The following is a 14,196-nucleotide window of genomic DNA, read 5'->3' on the forward strand; positions in this document are numbered from 1 at the left end:
GTAAATTTTTGTTTCTCGCCGTCTCCAATGATGAACCTACAAGTATCAAACACCATACCAACAAATCAAGACACCACATATATGCTAAAATGTGATTGGAATTCATCTGCCGTCATAATAATTCTATCAACATCTATCGTGTTGGACCTCGACCGTAGTGATACGTCACTATAAAATGTTTTCAAACGATAAGACCAAACCCTAAATGTTAACTATTATGCATATAAAAGTAGGAATGTTAAACATGAGTGCACAAATTACACTAGAAAAATAGGATTTTCATTCATTCCAAAAAGGTTTACAAGTACTTAGGTGATAGAACTAATAAAACAAACTTTTTAAACTGGCATCCACATGATGAAAAAAACCTCGTACATAGCTAAGCAGCAGATAAAACGAACGATGAGTCTGCGAAAAAGCAACAATCTTTAACAAAGTCTAGTTGTGCAGCCAGTCTGGAAGCACTCTGACGACTTACATTGATACTCCCGATATTTGCCTTGAGTAAATCTAGAGGTAGGTAGGTCGATAAGAGATGTCAGCTGGGGAAATAACAATTAGAAATGCAACAATATGTCTTGTGTAATGGAAGATAAAAAATAGCATGATAAGCTAGAAATAAATGATATAGCTTGCAAGGTACAGCATCATGAAACACTGTATAGCATATTAGTATTTCTATAACTTTTTTGAGTTTCCCCCTACTCTCTAATGGAGAGACACTTTGTGTATACTTACCACAAGTATGATTGCCCCTGCCAAACAACACACACTCTTCGATACCAAATCAAGTGTGAGATGCCGGGCTCGCAAGAGAACAATAAGCAACAAGTATGTGTTATTGTTTAATTATGCATTATGCTTATGTATGATCATGAACTAAAAGTAATGATAGCAACAAAAGCAAATTGTAAGTGTATCACAATGCAGATTAAGAAGATAGCATATGATATTAGTGTTAAGAAGTAATAAATGAGAATTATCTTATGCCTACCATGTACAAGAAACTATCATGGAGTTCAAGGGTGATAGAAACAACAATTAACAATAATAAAGTCAAAGTAGCCGCTTCCATCATGTTGGATTTCTAACAAGATTAGTTAACGTCATTCACTCCTAGATATCCTTTACCTGATGGAGAATGATCCACACAACAACAAGAAGGATCCCACCTCAAGTGAAGGTCATCCATAAAAAATCGACTAAATGCCCACTGTTTATCGCTGCTATGTTCCGTGATTCACCATTCACATACAATAGAATCCCTTCCTCAAGGCAATTTGTAACAAAAGCCATAATGGTACTAAAGTTCCTAATGAAACATTTGTAAAAGCTTATAGAGGTATAAAAGCTTCAAACCTCTTGAATGGTCTTAGGCTCAAGCCAATATTAATTCAGCTAATCGATCTATAAAAAACTATATACTTGAGATCATAGAAAATGAACACTTACTTCAGATTGAAATATAACTCTTCAAGAACTAATGGAATGTATTGTGGGAGTCATGTATTTTGTTGTGTATTATGATGTTACCAAGTAGATTACCAAGAACTTTCCTACAAAAGATTCTAGAACATGTTTTTTTTTTTGCAGAAAAAAGAGAAACATTTTCACAGCTCGGGGTTGTGCTTTCACATTCATGGAGGTATCCTACTTAGTGAGAATATAATACAAGATAACCAAGAACTATAAAGATAATAAATAATTCAAGATGACCTGGAAGTGTTCAGCAAAAATATGAATTTATTCCTTTCGTTAAACGAAAGTACAACAAGAATTACCTAGCAAAATGTTAAATGAGAGGAACAAAAAGTAAAGCATGTAAAGAAAATCTAATTTTTAACATTTCAAAAAATCTTTGAGCAACTCTATACACAGGCTAAAACCAACAAAGACTTTAAAACAGATCTTTGCCTACAAAATTAGACATCAAGGAAAACACAAAGTACAAATTGCGAAGCGTGTACAAAAAGAATATGCATAAATCTTAATCTTAATCTTAATTAAGAGTCCAAGAATTCCGATGAGTCTCAATTCTCACTGTCACACTAAAGTTCCAGATGGACTTTTATTTTAATGTAAAAATTCATCTCTATGTCTATCACTTATCAATGATTATTCATGTATTTGTATTCACCTCTAATTTATCACTAGTAAATCTACTTTAATTATCATCACTTATCACAAGCAAATCCATATACTATGGTAAAAAAACTATCCCGAGCTAGATGAATTAAAATAGGTTGACATCCTTTTAGATAACCATATAATATGGTAAAATATAGAATATTATGCATTAATATAAATAAACATAAAACTATTAGCTAGCATAAACTTCCATCTTATACATTCTGAAAGAAATATATTTGTACCAAGAAGGATAATCAAATACTCTTTGAAAAAAAATAAAAACTAATACTGAATATTGAAAATAATAATAAAGAAAAAGGCTTGTGAACTTACCTAGCATCCCTTTATGAGGCACACTAATTATCACCTTCTCTTTCTGAAACCAGTAATATATCCTATGTGCAAGTGGGTTTACTCGGCAAACACCTCAGAATTTTCGGAAAACCAAGGAACATTCAATATATCATAAAGGAACACAACTCATGTCAAATGGCAGGTCAGTCACAAAACGGTATAGCATGCAACATCTTCCAGGAACCCTTTTGTTTGTGTCCTCAAAAGACGTCACGTAAAATGTCATCATCGTTGTCATTGCCCATTTTCCCAGTACCTTCGGCCCTAAAAGATTTTCTTGGTTTTGGTGATAATCCCAGAGCTACCATCTCCTCATCGTACTTGCGAGCCATGTCAACCAACCCTCTCTCCATCAAGGCATCAATCAGTGCATGATAAGCAAATGAATTTGGGCTATGACCCTGCTCCTTCATTGACTCCCAAATCATGAACACAGGCCTGAGAAACCCCCACCTGCCAAACTTTTTAATCAGCATCACATAAGTATCCATCCTCGGTCGGGTGCCGTTCCTTAACATCCTCTCATAGAGCCCAAGAATCTCCTTTGGCTGACTCATATTCTGAAAAAAGCAGTGGTATGTAACCGCATTCGGTGCACAACCCACTTTATTCATCCGATCAACAAATGCATATCCTTCCCTGAACCTCCCCTCACGACACAATAACTTTATGATTATGTTAAACGTCACAACGTTGGGCTTGCAAGAAGAGTCTAGCATCTCCCTGTACATTCTAATGCCCAAATCAGCACCTTGTGGCACTCCAATTGCCTGGATTACTGTATTATAAACAACAACGTCCAATGGAAACCCTTTTTTCTTCAACTCTTTGTATACTTTGACAGTTTTCCAGGGCTTCCCAGACTTGTAGCAAATATCCATGTAGATGGAGTAAGAATGCAGGTCCTTCTCAACACCTTTCTGATCCATCTCCTCCCAGAACTCTCGGCACTTCCTCCACCACTCCAACTTGAGCCATCCCCGAAGCAGGAGGTTATAAGTCTTGGTGTTGGGGGGAAAAGGCGGCGACTTAGAACGCAGGCAGAGTTCTTCAGCCTCAACTGCATGGCGATGGTCGCAGAGAGCGTCTACGAGTTGGTGGAAGGTGTCCCGATCCCGGAGGCCATATTCTGATGCGGCGCGATAGAGGGCGGCTAAAGCTTCATTGACAAGATGGGCTGCAGCAAGGCGGTTGAAGAGGACACGGAAGGAGGGGCGGAGTAGGTCGGGAGGGGAGAGGATGCGGGATTGGGAAGAGATAAGGGACCAAGCTAGTGGAAACTCGAAGTGCTTACCCAGAATGTCGACGGTGCGTTCGAGGGCTGCGGCTGAGTTCGATAGGCCGCCCGCAGCAGCGGCCGGGGCAGACCAGTGGAAGAAATCGAGTGCCCGCTGCCAGTCGTTCGCATAACTTGATAGGGTTTCTAAAATAGCATCCAGATCGAGATTAGTGGAGGAGGCGGAGGTGGCGGCGGCGGTTGATGGAGAGGAAGAAAAGAGGCGGTGGAGATTTGGGGAAGATGGCAAACGCATGACGTCACGCAGCGTGTGCGACGAGGAATTGCGGTCTCTCCTATTTGAATCAGGTCGGACGTATAACCCGAGTCCGGTTTAAAAAAGGTTTACCCGTTACGGCAAAATGAACGAGTTTGTTATGCCACGCATAGTTGCATTAATAATTAATGCGAGAACTGAACTTATTTAAAAGAAAAGAGATTTTATCTCGCCATCTGATCTGAGAGACTGTTTTCCGTCTCCTGCTCGCTCCGATCGCCACCGATCGGAGATGCGGCATCCTCTAGGTCTACCGTTCTTCCGCCGGAAGCACCGTCGCTTTATCATCCTCCTATTCGCAGTCGCCTCCACCGCCTTCTTCCTTCTCCTGATTTCCTCCCGCCCCGTCGAGCCCTCCGACGCCCTCACTTTCTTTTCTCACGTCGGAGATCCGAACGACGTGGAGAATGATACAGGGGGGGCGGAGGAGGTGAATGAGGACGATCCGGAAGCGGAGGAGGGTGTAGTGGTTATGGAGAGAGCAGATGGCGGTGCGTCGTGCGCCACGGTGGAGAAAATGGGGGAGGCCTTCGCGGCGAGTTCTGAAAGGGAGAGCTTGAGGGTGAGAGAACTGATTGAAAGACACTTCAATATTCATGGTACTTCACAAATCGAAGCTCGAGTACGGAGTTATTCTCTTGAGAGAGTACTTGTGTGACGATCGTAAATTTGCGTTGAACTCCCTTCTTCTTATTTTTTTCTGGTAGTGTTTGTGGCTTCTCCGGGTCTCTTAGGTTGATTTAATTTTCATGATTTTTCGATTCAAGTCTTTTAATTTTCCGTGAATTGCAGTTGGTATGAACATAGAAGATGGACTAAGGAGAAAAGGCTGAGGGGTTATGAAACCACTCTAACAGTTTAGCAGATTTTAGAGTTTCATTCTCAATGTTTATGGTAATGAACGTTATTATTCCGAGTATTATGAGTTAATCACAAGGTAATATCTGAACGTTTTCAGGAAACTTTTGCATATGAGTTTGGCTTTCTGTTTTTTAGATTATACCCTTCCAAGATGGTTATTCAGAACTAGAACTAGATGGAATATTGTGCCTTAAATAGCCATCTAAATAGTAGTGGGGTTTAAAAAGGTGATGATAGGGAATGAAGTTTAGAGCAGTGAAATTTGTGAAATAAGATTCCACACTGATCAATTGCATTATCTACTTTGTAAGTTTGTGAACTTTTGTCAAAATTTTGAAAGTTAATTGTTGATTCATACTTATCATTACCATTAAGATCTTTGATACAAACTGTGATTTAAGCTTTATATGAAATTGAAGAATTGATCTTCCATCATCAACTCCATGCATTGGGCTGCCTTTTTTTAGATGTTTTCTGATTCTCTGTCATACATGGACAGCTGATACATTTTTCATGTGCACGGTGCACCAAGCATGACTTTCAAGGTTATCATTGGTTTTGTTGTTACATAAAAGCTTCCTTTTGTCCATAAGATTCGGAGGAAATTGTTGAAGTTATTCACAAATATCCCTCTAATTTTCTTATTTATTGTCACTTCATAACTACATCCCTTTAATTTGCTATATTTACAAATAGGTCCTTAACACTCCCTTTCAAGCAAGTTCAAAATATTGTAATTCAATTTGTTGCAGATATACTTAATTTTCTTAAAGACAGCAAATTTGCTAAATTGTTGGAACTAACAAAAGTAATCATGATGTCCATAGATGACCTTTTACCTGATACAGTGATAATCAACCCCTATATGTTTTGTCATCCCATGAAAAATTAAACGCACAATTGCACAAGACAGCTTGATTAGCTCACATATAGTTTCAGGTGCTAAAATGGAGTATTTTTCAATTTGTCATCTACTGCTTGAACCAAATTAGCTCACGTATATTTTCTGCCATAGCCCTGCATTATATCTTTGCACATGACTTAGCAAAATAGTTGTTCACTTCTTGCTCTTCTAAGACTGCAAATTACCTTTCAAATGAACATAGTAACCATATGTAGATCTCGGATTCATGGGAGAACTTGCCAATCTACATTAACATATACATAAAGTGAAGATGGCCATGGTGATACAAGAGACTTTTTCATGGAGCATTTGTAATAGATCAGGAAATCGGATATATGTCAAGTCAACTAGATCCTTAGTGTGGAAGCTCATGAAAGCATGTTTTGTAATTCCTGCAAAACCATCATCAACAATGGTGATATCATCACCATAAATAAAATAACAATATGGTTCACAAATCTATCGATAAGTTGAAACATTTCCGATGATTCCCCATCTATGTTACTTTGACTATGGTATGAGTATCCGATATGAGTATGGATCGGAGTGTCTGACATTGATATTTTTAAAAAAAAATTACTTGTGATCAATGGAAATATCAGGTGTTCAATGGGAATGTTGGTAAGGATTCAACAGTTAACAATTATATCCATTAGAATGCAATGTCTTCTCTAATTTTCAATTTGCAAGTGGAGAAACTGGTACAATGAGAAATCATTTACTAGTTTGATTAACTTGCAGGAGCTGCAACAGTTCGTGATCGACCTCCAGGTGAGTTTTGCAGACATGGTTTTGTGATAGGCAAAGCATCTGAAGCAGGGTTTGGAAATGAAATGTACAAAATTTTAACTGCAGCAGCATTAAGTGTTATGCTAAATCGGTCCCTGATCATTGGACAAACCAGGTATATATATCTTCCTCTAGCTTTGTTCATCTATGCAAATGAATTTCTGAAGACATTAGATTTGAACTATTTACATTTTTGTCTTAGATTTTGTGTGTATGCTTGCTTAGTCAACTGCACTTATTTGCGTATTTATGACCTCTTATCACTTGCTACTGATTTGTGTATATGGTATACCTTATCCTTGGTTGTTTGAAGTCTCATTGTTGTAAATTTTTTTGCAGTTTCTATGATTATGAAGATGGATTCAATAGTCTTGTATTTTAAGTCATGTTTCAAAAGAAAGTTTTACTTTTGTTTCACAGGCAGCAATATCCTTTTGGGGATTACATTTCTTTTACCAACCATTCATTTACCCTGAAAGAAGTCAAGCATTTATGGAGAAAGCATGATTGTGCTGGGAAATATGGAAGGAAGTTAGTAATGAGGATTGATAATTTTGCACATCCAATGGACACAAATGTTCTTTGTAGTAACTGGAAAGGCTGGAAGCATCCTATTATATGGTAGGTGCAGCTCTCCTGCATTTTGTAGCAATATTTGTAATAAATCTCTCCATTCTCCATTTCTATCAATATGCAACTCTACTGTCAGACTTTCTACAAAAAAAAGGAAGAAATTAGCTAGAAACTCTGGTAATGTTCAATAAAGGAAACACAAACTTATAAACCTATCATCTAGATTATAGCGTGAACTCTTTAACAACGGCATATTACTTTCTTAGATCTTCATCTTCACAAACCTGACTTCCTTAGTAGGTATGCCAGGCAAGACATTCCTGACTAGTGTCTATTCTCTATGATACCCCTATTGTCATGCTGCTCCCCCCTGAATTAACATTTCTCTCACCTGAGTATTGAATTTGTTTCCTCTAACTAATTTTCTTTGTTCTGTTTTTGTTTATCTCTGCATTAAAACATTTCTTCAAAAGTTATAAACAAGAATAAACTTGATAAATTGCTACCAACAGGTTCCAAGGTACAACTGATGCAGTGGCCATTCAATTTTTTCTGAAGAACGTACATCCAGAAATGAGAAATGCTGCTTTACTTCTTTTTGGACCAGAAGAATCACTTCGCTCAAGGCCTAATGTATTCGGCGAACTGTTACGTGTTATTATATCTCCTTCATCAGCAATTGAAGAAGCTGTTAATCAGGTTTTGCAAGGAATAGATCCTGACATTGTGCTGCACATGCGCATGATGAGTAACAGGTACCAGTAGAAGACACTACAGGAAACTAATATGATAGTTTTGACTGTCTGATCAACATTTGGATAGTTTCTATTTGATGGTTTCAGTCTATAAACTTTACCCAGTTTTTAGCAAGGTTTCAAATTATTGACCTACCAATATACTTTAATGCTTGTTGCATATCTTGGAATATTTGGCAATGACACAAAAATCTCAATTATTCATTAATTTAATGTACAAAGATAAATTTTTGAAGTACAATGAATTTCTTTTGGTTGTTTGCAAGGCCTATAAGAGCAATACAGGCTGCAGTACAATGCATTAAGAAAGCATTAAGCAGCTTTCGGTTCCAGTTTGGAAAACCTAGGGTGGCTTTGGTTTCAGATACTCCCTCATTTGTCAAGGATATTACTCCCTTCTTGCTGGAATTTGCAGAAGTAAATATTCTGTCCCTTGTGTTTTTAAGGATTAATGCATTAATACTCATCTCATGCATTTCAACTACTAGTTTAGTAACTTAGAGCAAGAAATAAATAAAATGTAACTTCTGCTAGTTCTCTGCGTCGGGGGAAGTAGCATTTTCACTTTCTTTTTCTGTTGGAACAGGTAGTTCATTTTGATTACAGTGTTTTTCAATGGAATAGTTCTATTGGAAGCATGACAGCACGGTTGCAGGTATACTCAACTTTATTAGTTGTATAAGATTGTGTTGATAAGTAATTAAAAGACAACCTAGACCTCCTTTATTTTGCTAATAATCTACATGAACACTGTACCAACTCATTATCTCAAGTGATTGGCCATTTGGATGTGATTCCTCATATTAAGGGCTCAAGAAGGCTTGTAGACCTAACAAAAGAATCAACATTTTACCATTTCATGCACTCAAAATTTAATATTACCTAAAATGTACACTGTATTTTGTAACTTATCAAAGGGCACACTTGTTCAAAGTGAAATAACAAGACACATCCACTAGACATCCAAACCGCATAGAAAATTAGCCCGTCGTTTAAACCTTCATTGAACCGTCACTCACATTTGTCATTGTCAAGGTATTTTGATTGCAATAACTTAATGGCCATAAAATGTTCAGAGTTGACACATGTATATAGTTTGATTCCTTGAAGAATCATGAATTCAATGGAAAGCTTCATTCTATGCCACATTAGCCAAGTTAAACAACTCAATTTTGTCATTTGAGGTTATGGATAGATTTCTTACAGCATCATGAGCTAAACTTAATGGGAGATTTTAGATGTTCAAATTTGATACTTTTTGGTCATCAAGGTGTTTCGACCAAAAGACCTTGATGGCTAAAAAATATCCAAGTTTATCTAATTTGGTCATCTAACGTAATGAATGAATTTTCTAGAGCATCCTAAGCATAGTGGGAGGCTTTAGATGACCAAATTGAACATTTTTTTTTATTGGCCAGAGTACCTTAATGATCATTGAACTTTAGATGGCCGGTGCATTTGACCCCACCTAGTGGGAAAAGGCTTGTTTGTTGTTGTTGTTGTTGTTGTAGTACCTTAATGATCATTGAACTTTCTATATTGATCATCTGAGGTCATATGTAGATTACTTAGAGCAATTTGGACTCGTGGGGGGAGGCTTCAGATGACCAAATTGAACAACTTTTGAACATCAAGGTGTTTAGGCTAAAGCACCTCGAAGACAATAAATGACCAAACTTGTGAGTTAGGGACCATGAATGGATTTCTTAGAACTCCCTACATTCCTACTCGGTAGGAGGTATTGGATAACCAAATTGGATTGTTTAAATCCATTAAAACTTATCAAAGTTACAATGCAATCAAAATGTTTTGGCCAAAACACTTTAATGACCTTCTAAGGGGAAAGATCAAGCTTATAGGGCCTTAACACATTCATATTACTGATAGGTAGAGCTGTCAATTTGGGTTAGGTCCGTCGGGTTGGCCCGCCCCGCTAAATAATTTAAGCGGGTTGGATTGGAATTTTATCAACCCAAGTCCGCCGCGGGCCAACCCGCCTAGGCCCGTGACCCGCGCGGGTCGGCCCGTAACGGGTTTGGGTTGACCCGCGGGTTGAGAAACACATGTAAGCTAAGTTTTATGTCAATTTATTATCTTTCTTTGTTATAATTTTGAAATAAAAATAGTACTTTTCATCTAACATAAGTACTAGTTTATGTCCATTTATATTTAAAATACATGTTTATGGATACATTTGATTGATGAACCTTTTCGAAGTAAAACGTTGAAGATATAAAATATTTTTTTAATTTTTTTAAAAAAATTTAATGGGTCCGCGGGTTGACCCGCTAAACCCGCAACCCGCCTTGGATTGGGTTGGGTTGGAAATTTTCCAACCCGCCAAGTTGACAGATCGGCTCGCCCCACCTCGCCATGGGTTGACCCCTCTGACAACTCTACTGATAGGGATGAGATGATGCTTGTACGAGAACAGTTTTGATCAGGCAATCAAGCTTTTTTGGTCAAAAAATCTTGATGGCTTTACAATGGTTTTAACACATTCATGTTCATCCTAGGGATAAAAATAAAATGGTGCTTATATAGGATGATTTTTTTGGACTGTCAGAGTGTTTTGGCTAAATACCTTGATAGTTTTCTTATGAGTCGAAATCAATCTTACAAGGTCTTAATATATTCATGTTATTCGTTGGGATCAAATGTGCTCATCATTTTATTCCTAGAAGTAACATGAATGTGTTAAGGCTTAGAATCAAGATTTTGCACAATGTTTTAGACCCATTAAATTGTTTTGGTTAAAACACATTGATGGCCATAATGTATCCAATTTGGGCACCTGAAGTTTCCTATTAAAGAATGCTCCAAGAAATCTATGAATACTTTATGACTATCAAGGTGTTTTGGTCAAAGTACCTTAATTGTCAAATATATATATGTATAATTTGGTCTTAAGCCTCTCACTAAGTCTAAGATTTTTCAAGAAATCTATGTCCTTAGGTGACCCAATGAGACAATTATATTCCTCGACAACTAAGAACTGTCAAATTTGAGCATCTAAAGTCTCTCGTTAAGTCCATGATGCTCTAAGAAATTCATCCATGACTTCAGATAATAAAATTGGATGATCGAGGCCACTAATTTGGCCATATGAAACACTGTTTTGAGTCCAAAATGCTTCAAAGAGTTCAATCATGTCCTCAAGATGTAAATTTTTGGATATTTCATAGCTATTAAGGTGCTTTAGCCAAATACCTTAACAGTTAAGAACAATCCAATTTGACTATATGAAGCTTTCCGATGAGTTCTGGATGCTTCAACAATCCAACCATTTTCTTAGATGTTAAACTTGATCATTTTATGGCCATCAAAGTGTTTGGCCAAAACACTTTCATAATAAATTTGGGTGATAGTTCAAGGATGGTTTAGGCGATGGGCTAATTTTTCGTGTGGGAGGGAAATTTCATTATTTCACTTTGAGAAAGTGTGCTCTTTGGTAAATTCTAAATTCCATTGCATTCTTTGAAATAACAAACTTGAGTGCATGAATGGTAAAATGGCAAAAAAGAATAAAAACATGGAGACTATTAGTTGGCTATGTTTTCCCTCGAATCGTGGATTGCCTTATTCACAAATTTTTTGATGCTAAATTGAATGCTGAACTAACCAATTTAGCAACAGTAAATTCACCTCCACCATCTTCACGTTCTCTTAACAAATAGATATGTGCTGATATTTTCTGGTTGCAGTCATTGACCTTTCTCTGGCTGGAGGGCATAATGTAATGCTATTGCCACCGATTGCTGAAGTTAGAGCATAATATAATGCTATTGTCACCCATAGCTGATAGCTGAAGCTTGTTCATACTTGTTGTGCTTCTTCTGGTGGTAAAGTGATTTTTGTGAATTTGGTTTAAAATTTATGGGAGGGTTTGTGCATTCCTTGTGTTGTTTTCATGATCTAGGTTCCTTTTGTTTTCGTGATTTAGTATTTTTAAGTTTTTTAAAATTGAAACTTTTGTATTATCACACTCTATTGAGTGATAAGGTTCACATAGCCAACCCCAAATAGATGCGAGACACTCTGTTTGATGACGATGATGTTGATGACTTCCAAATTATCTTCTTTTTATAGTCATGCTATCTGAGATAACAAATGTGTGTTTACCCTGCACAAATTGTAACAAATGTGTGTTTACTCTGCTGATGCATCCATGAAGAAGCAATTACAACGTTGACTGACTTGGCTTTCCTTCATCCTCCAGTCTTCTGATTTTAGAGCAAAGGATTGGGGTCCTGCACCAAGATGGGTGGCATTTGTCGACTTCTTCCTAGCTTCACGTGCCAAACATGCTGTAGTATCCGGAGCACACCGTCGCGTTGGCACAACTTTTGCCCAACTGGTTGCAGCACTCGCAGCAGCAAATCAAAATGGTATACCCTCACTCATGGTCGCATCATGATCCCTTAGCAACCGGCAAGTACTGATCTACTTTCTGGAATTACAGGTAAACATCACTCAGCCTCCAACTTCTCATTCTTTAGCAGCTTTCACAGTAACCTGTTGGTTGATGGTCTTAAGAACCAGATCGGGTGGGGTCACATCTGGAACAGATTTGGTGGTCCTCTTAGCTGCCCCCACCAAGCTCACCAATGTGCTTTGTCACCGCTCCTTCCACCAGCATGGTGGGACGGTGAGTGGCAAAGCCCCATTGCTCGAGATATCCAGAGACTAAAAGAATTTGGCGTTGGTCTTTCGGAAAATGGTAAAATTGTTCAAACTCAACTACATTCCTTCTGCCAATCAAGAAAAGATTATGTCAAAACTCTAAGAGTCTTTGAACAGTGAGGATAAGTTCTGTAGCATGTGGTGAAGAAAAGGATTTCCATATGCCGATTATGACACTTAGGTAAAAAAAACTTTATTTGATCCATTAGCTTAACTAAATTAAATTAATTTAAAACCCTAAGCTGCTCTATTTAATAACTTGGAAAGTGTAGTGTTACTTAAATAATTAGTTTATAATTGATAAATACTTTAGATATCAATATAAATATATTATACTACATCATATTAACCACATATGCTTTGCACATTTGCATTTGTAACCTTACGAAGATAACTTTCAGCATGCTGGATGTGTTGGTAAAAGAAACATCAGTCACTCAACAGAAGAATCTCTAGTTTCACTAATGTTAGGGACAATTTCCAACTAAGGTTGGATGAACTTATAATTTCAAGCGATAAGGAGCCAAAAAAAATATATGTTCACTGTCGACCGACTATGTGAATGGTTGTGGGATTCTTTTCTGAGTTGCCTCGTTTGGGAAGGTGCATTTTTGAGAATGGGAAAGGCGGTTGATGCAATCAAAGAGATTGAGGGTTATGATAATATTAAGTGGTCATTTCTTGTCATGGTTTAAACCTACATGAATAACCTGGATTGATGCTTTGCTTCTTGTGAAGTTTCAAGTCGGTTTTGAGAATTTTGCCTCTGTTTTTTCTCATACATCATGCATTGCACCTATACAAAGCTAACCAGACATAGAGTGCATGAACGAACACATTTCCAGTTTGGAGCATAAGCTTTCTGAAAATAATAGCAGTGCTAGTGTTATCATCAGAAGCTGCACTATTGCCTGTCAAAGCAATTTGCCACGATATCATCCTAGATAATAGATCTATTGCAATGGCATCGACCCAAAAAAAAAAAAAAATTTAGAATCATTGTAATATTCACATTGTGCAATTTATAAAATGTTATAATCAGGGTAACCATGCAGTTTTTAATATCATAGCTAAGCATATTAGCCAACCCTTGGCTGCTAATCGTTATCACAATGTTTTAGATTTTCATGTTCAGATGTTCATATGAAATTATAACTTGCTTGAGGCAATCCACCTGTAGATAAGTTTATTGATTGTTCTCTCATATTAATTATTCTTAGTTATGCGAGGATACAATAATATAATCTTATAAATTTAAGACAACATATAAAATTTATGAACTTGAAATGCAAACTAAAAATTATATGACTTCAGGAGCAAAGTAAAGTTTTCTCCTAAAAATGATAAATTCATATATTAAAATTTACTATTACTCAAAAAAAAAAAGATAAACGTTGTTGTTATAAATTTTTAATAGCAAAGTATAAACATTACTATTTAGGGGCAAAAAAAAAAAAGAATTAGACTTTAGCGAGCTATTTTACAATTTCTAACATTTTTTTAAAGTTTTAAAACAAGGGGCAAATGCATATTATTTTAATTGATGAATACTAGAATTACGTTGACAGTAGATTAAAAGTAAACTTCATGTTCA

The 14,196-nt window shown here is 36.8% G+C and overlaps 2 protein-coding genes across 7 annotated transcripts; one reads left to right on the forward strand and one right to left on the reverse strand.

The window, feature by feature from the left end:
* Positions 1-262: 262 nt before the first annotated feature.
* On the reverse strand, positions 263-4,066 carry LOC122025061 (pentatricopeptide repeat-containing protein At1g80550, mitochondrial-like). 2 transcript variants are annotated; one of them, XM_042583819.1, is made up of 2 exons: positions 2,464-4,066; positions 263-510 (listed from the first exon to the last, which is right to left on the reverse strand). In XM_042583819.1, exon 1 carries the CDS (start codon positions 4,014-4,016, stop codon positions 2,685-2,687), a length of 1,332 nt encoding a protein of 443 aa, XP_042439753.1. In that variant the 5' UTR covers positions 4,017-4,066; the 3' UTR covers positions 263-510; positions 2,464-2,684. The 2 variants fall into 2 exon arrangements, with proteins under 2 accessions (XP_042439753.1, XP_042439755.1); XM_042583821.1 differs by having other exon boundaries at positions 263-542.
* A 107-nt stretch (positions 4,067-4,173) lies between these two features.
* On the forward strand, positions 4,174-12,807 carry LOC122025060. 5 transcript variants are annotated; one of them, XM_042583815.1, is made up of 9 exons: positions 4,174-4,636; positions 6,544-6,573; positions 6,658-6,706; positions 7,012-7,212; positions 7,677-7,919; positions 8,186-8,336; positions 8,506-8,574; positions 12,139-12,307; positions 12,382-12,807. In XM_042583815.1, the coding sequence occupies exons 1-9, from the start codon at positions 4,270-4,272 to the stop codon at positions 12,720-12,722; spliced, it is 1,620 nt and encodes a 539-aa protein (XP_042439749.1). In that variant the 5' UTR covers positions 4,174-4,269; the 3' UTR covers positions 12,723-12,807. The 5 variants fall into 5 exon arrangements, with proteins under 5 accessions (XP_042439749.1, XP_042439750.1, XP_042439748.1 ...); XM_042583816.1 differs by having other exon boundaries at positions 6,661-6,706; XM_042583814.1 differs by having other exon boundaries at positions 4,176-4,636; positions 6,544-6,706.
* Positions 12,808-14,196: the final 1,389 nt, after the last annotated feature.

Source organism: Zingiber officinale, chromosome 9B (assembly GCF_018446385.1).
Source record: "Zingiber officinale cultivar Zhangliang chromosome 9B, Zo_v1.1, whole genome shotgun sequence".
In the NCBI taxonomy this organism is placed as follows: domain Eukaryota; kingdom Viridiplantae; phylum Streptophyta; class Magnoliopsida; order Zingiberales; family Zingiberaceae; genus Zingiber; species Zingiber officinale.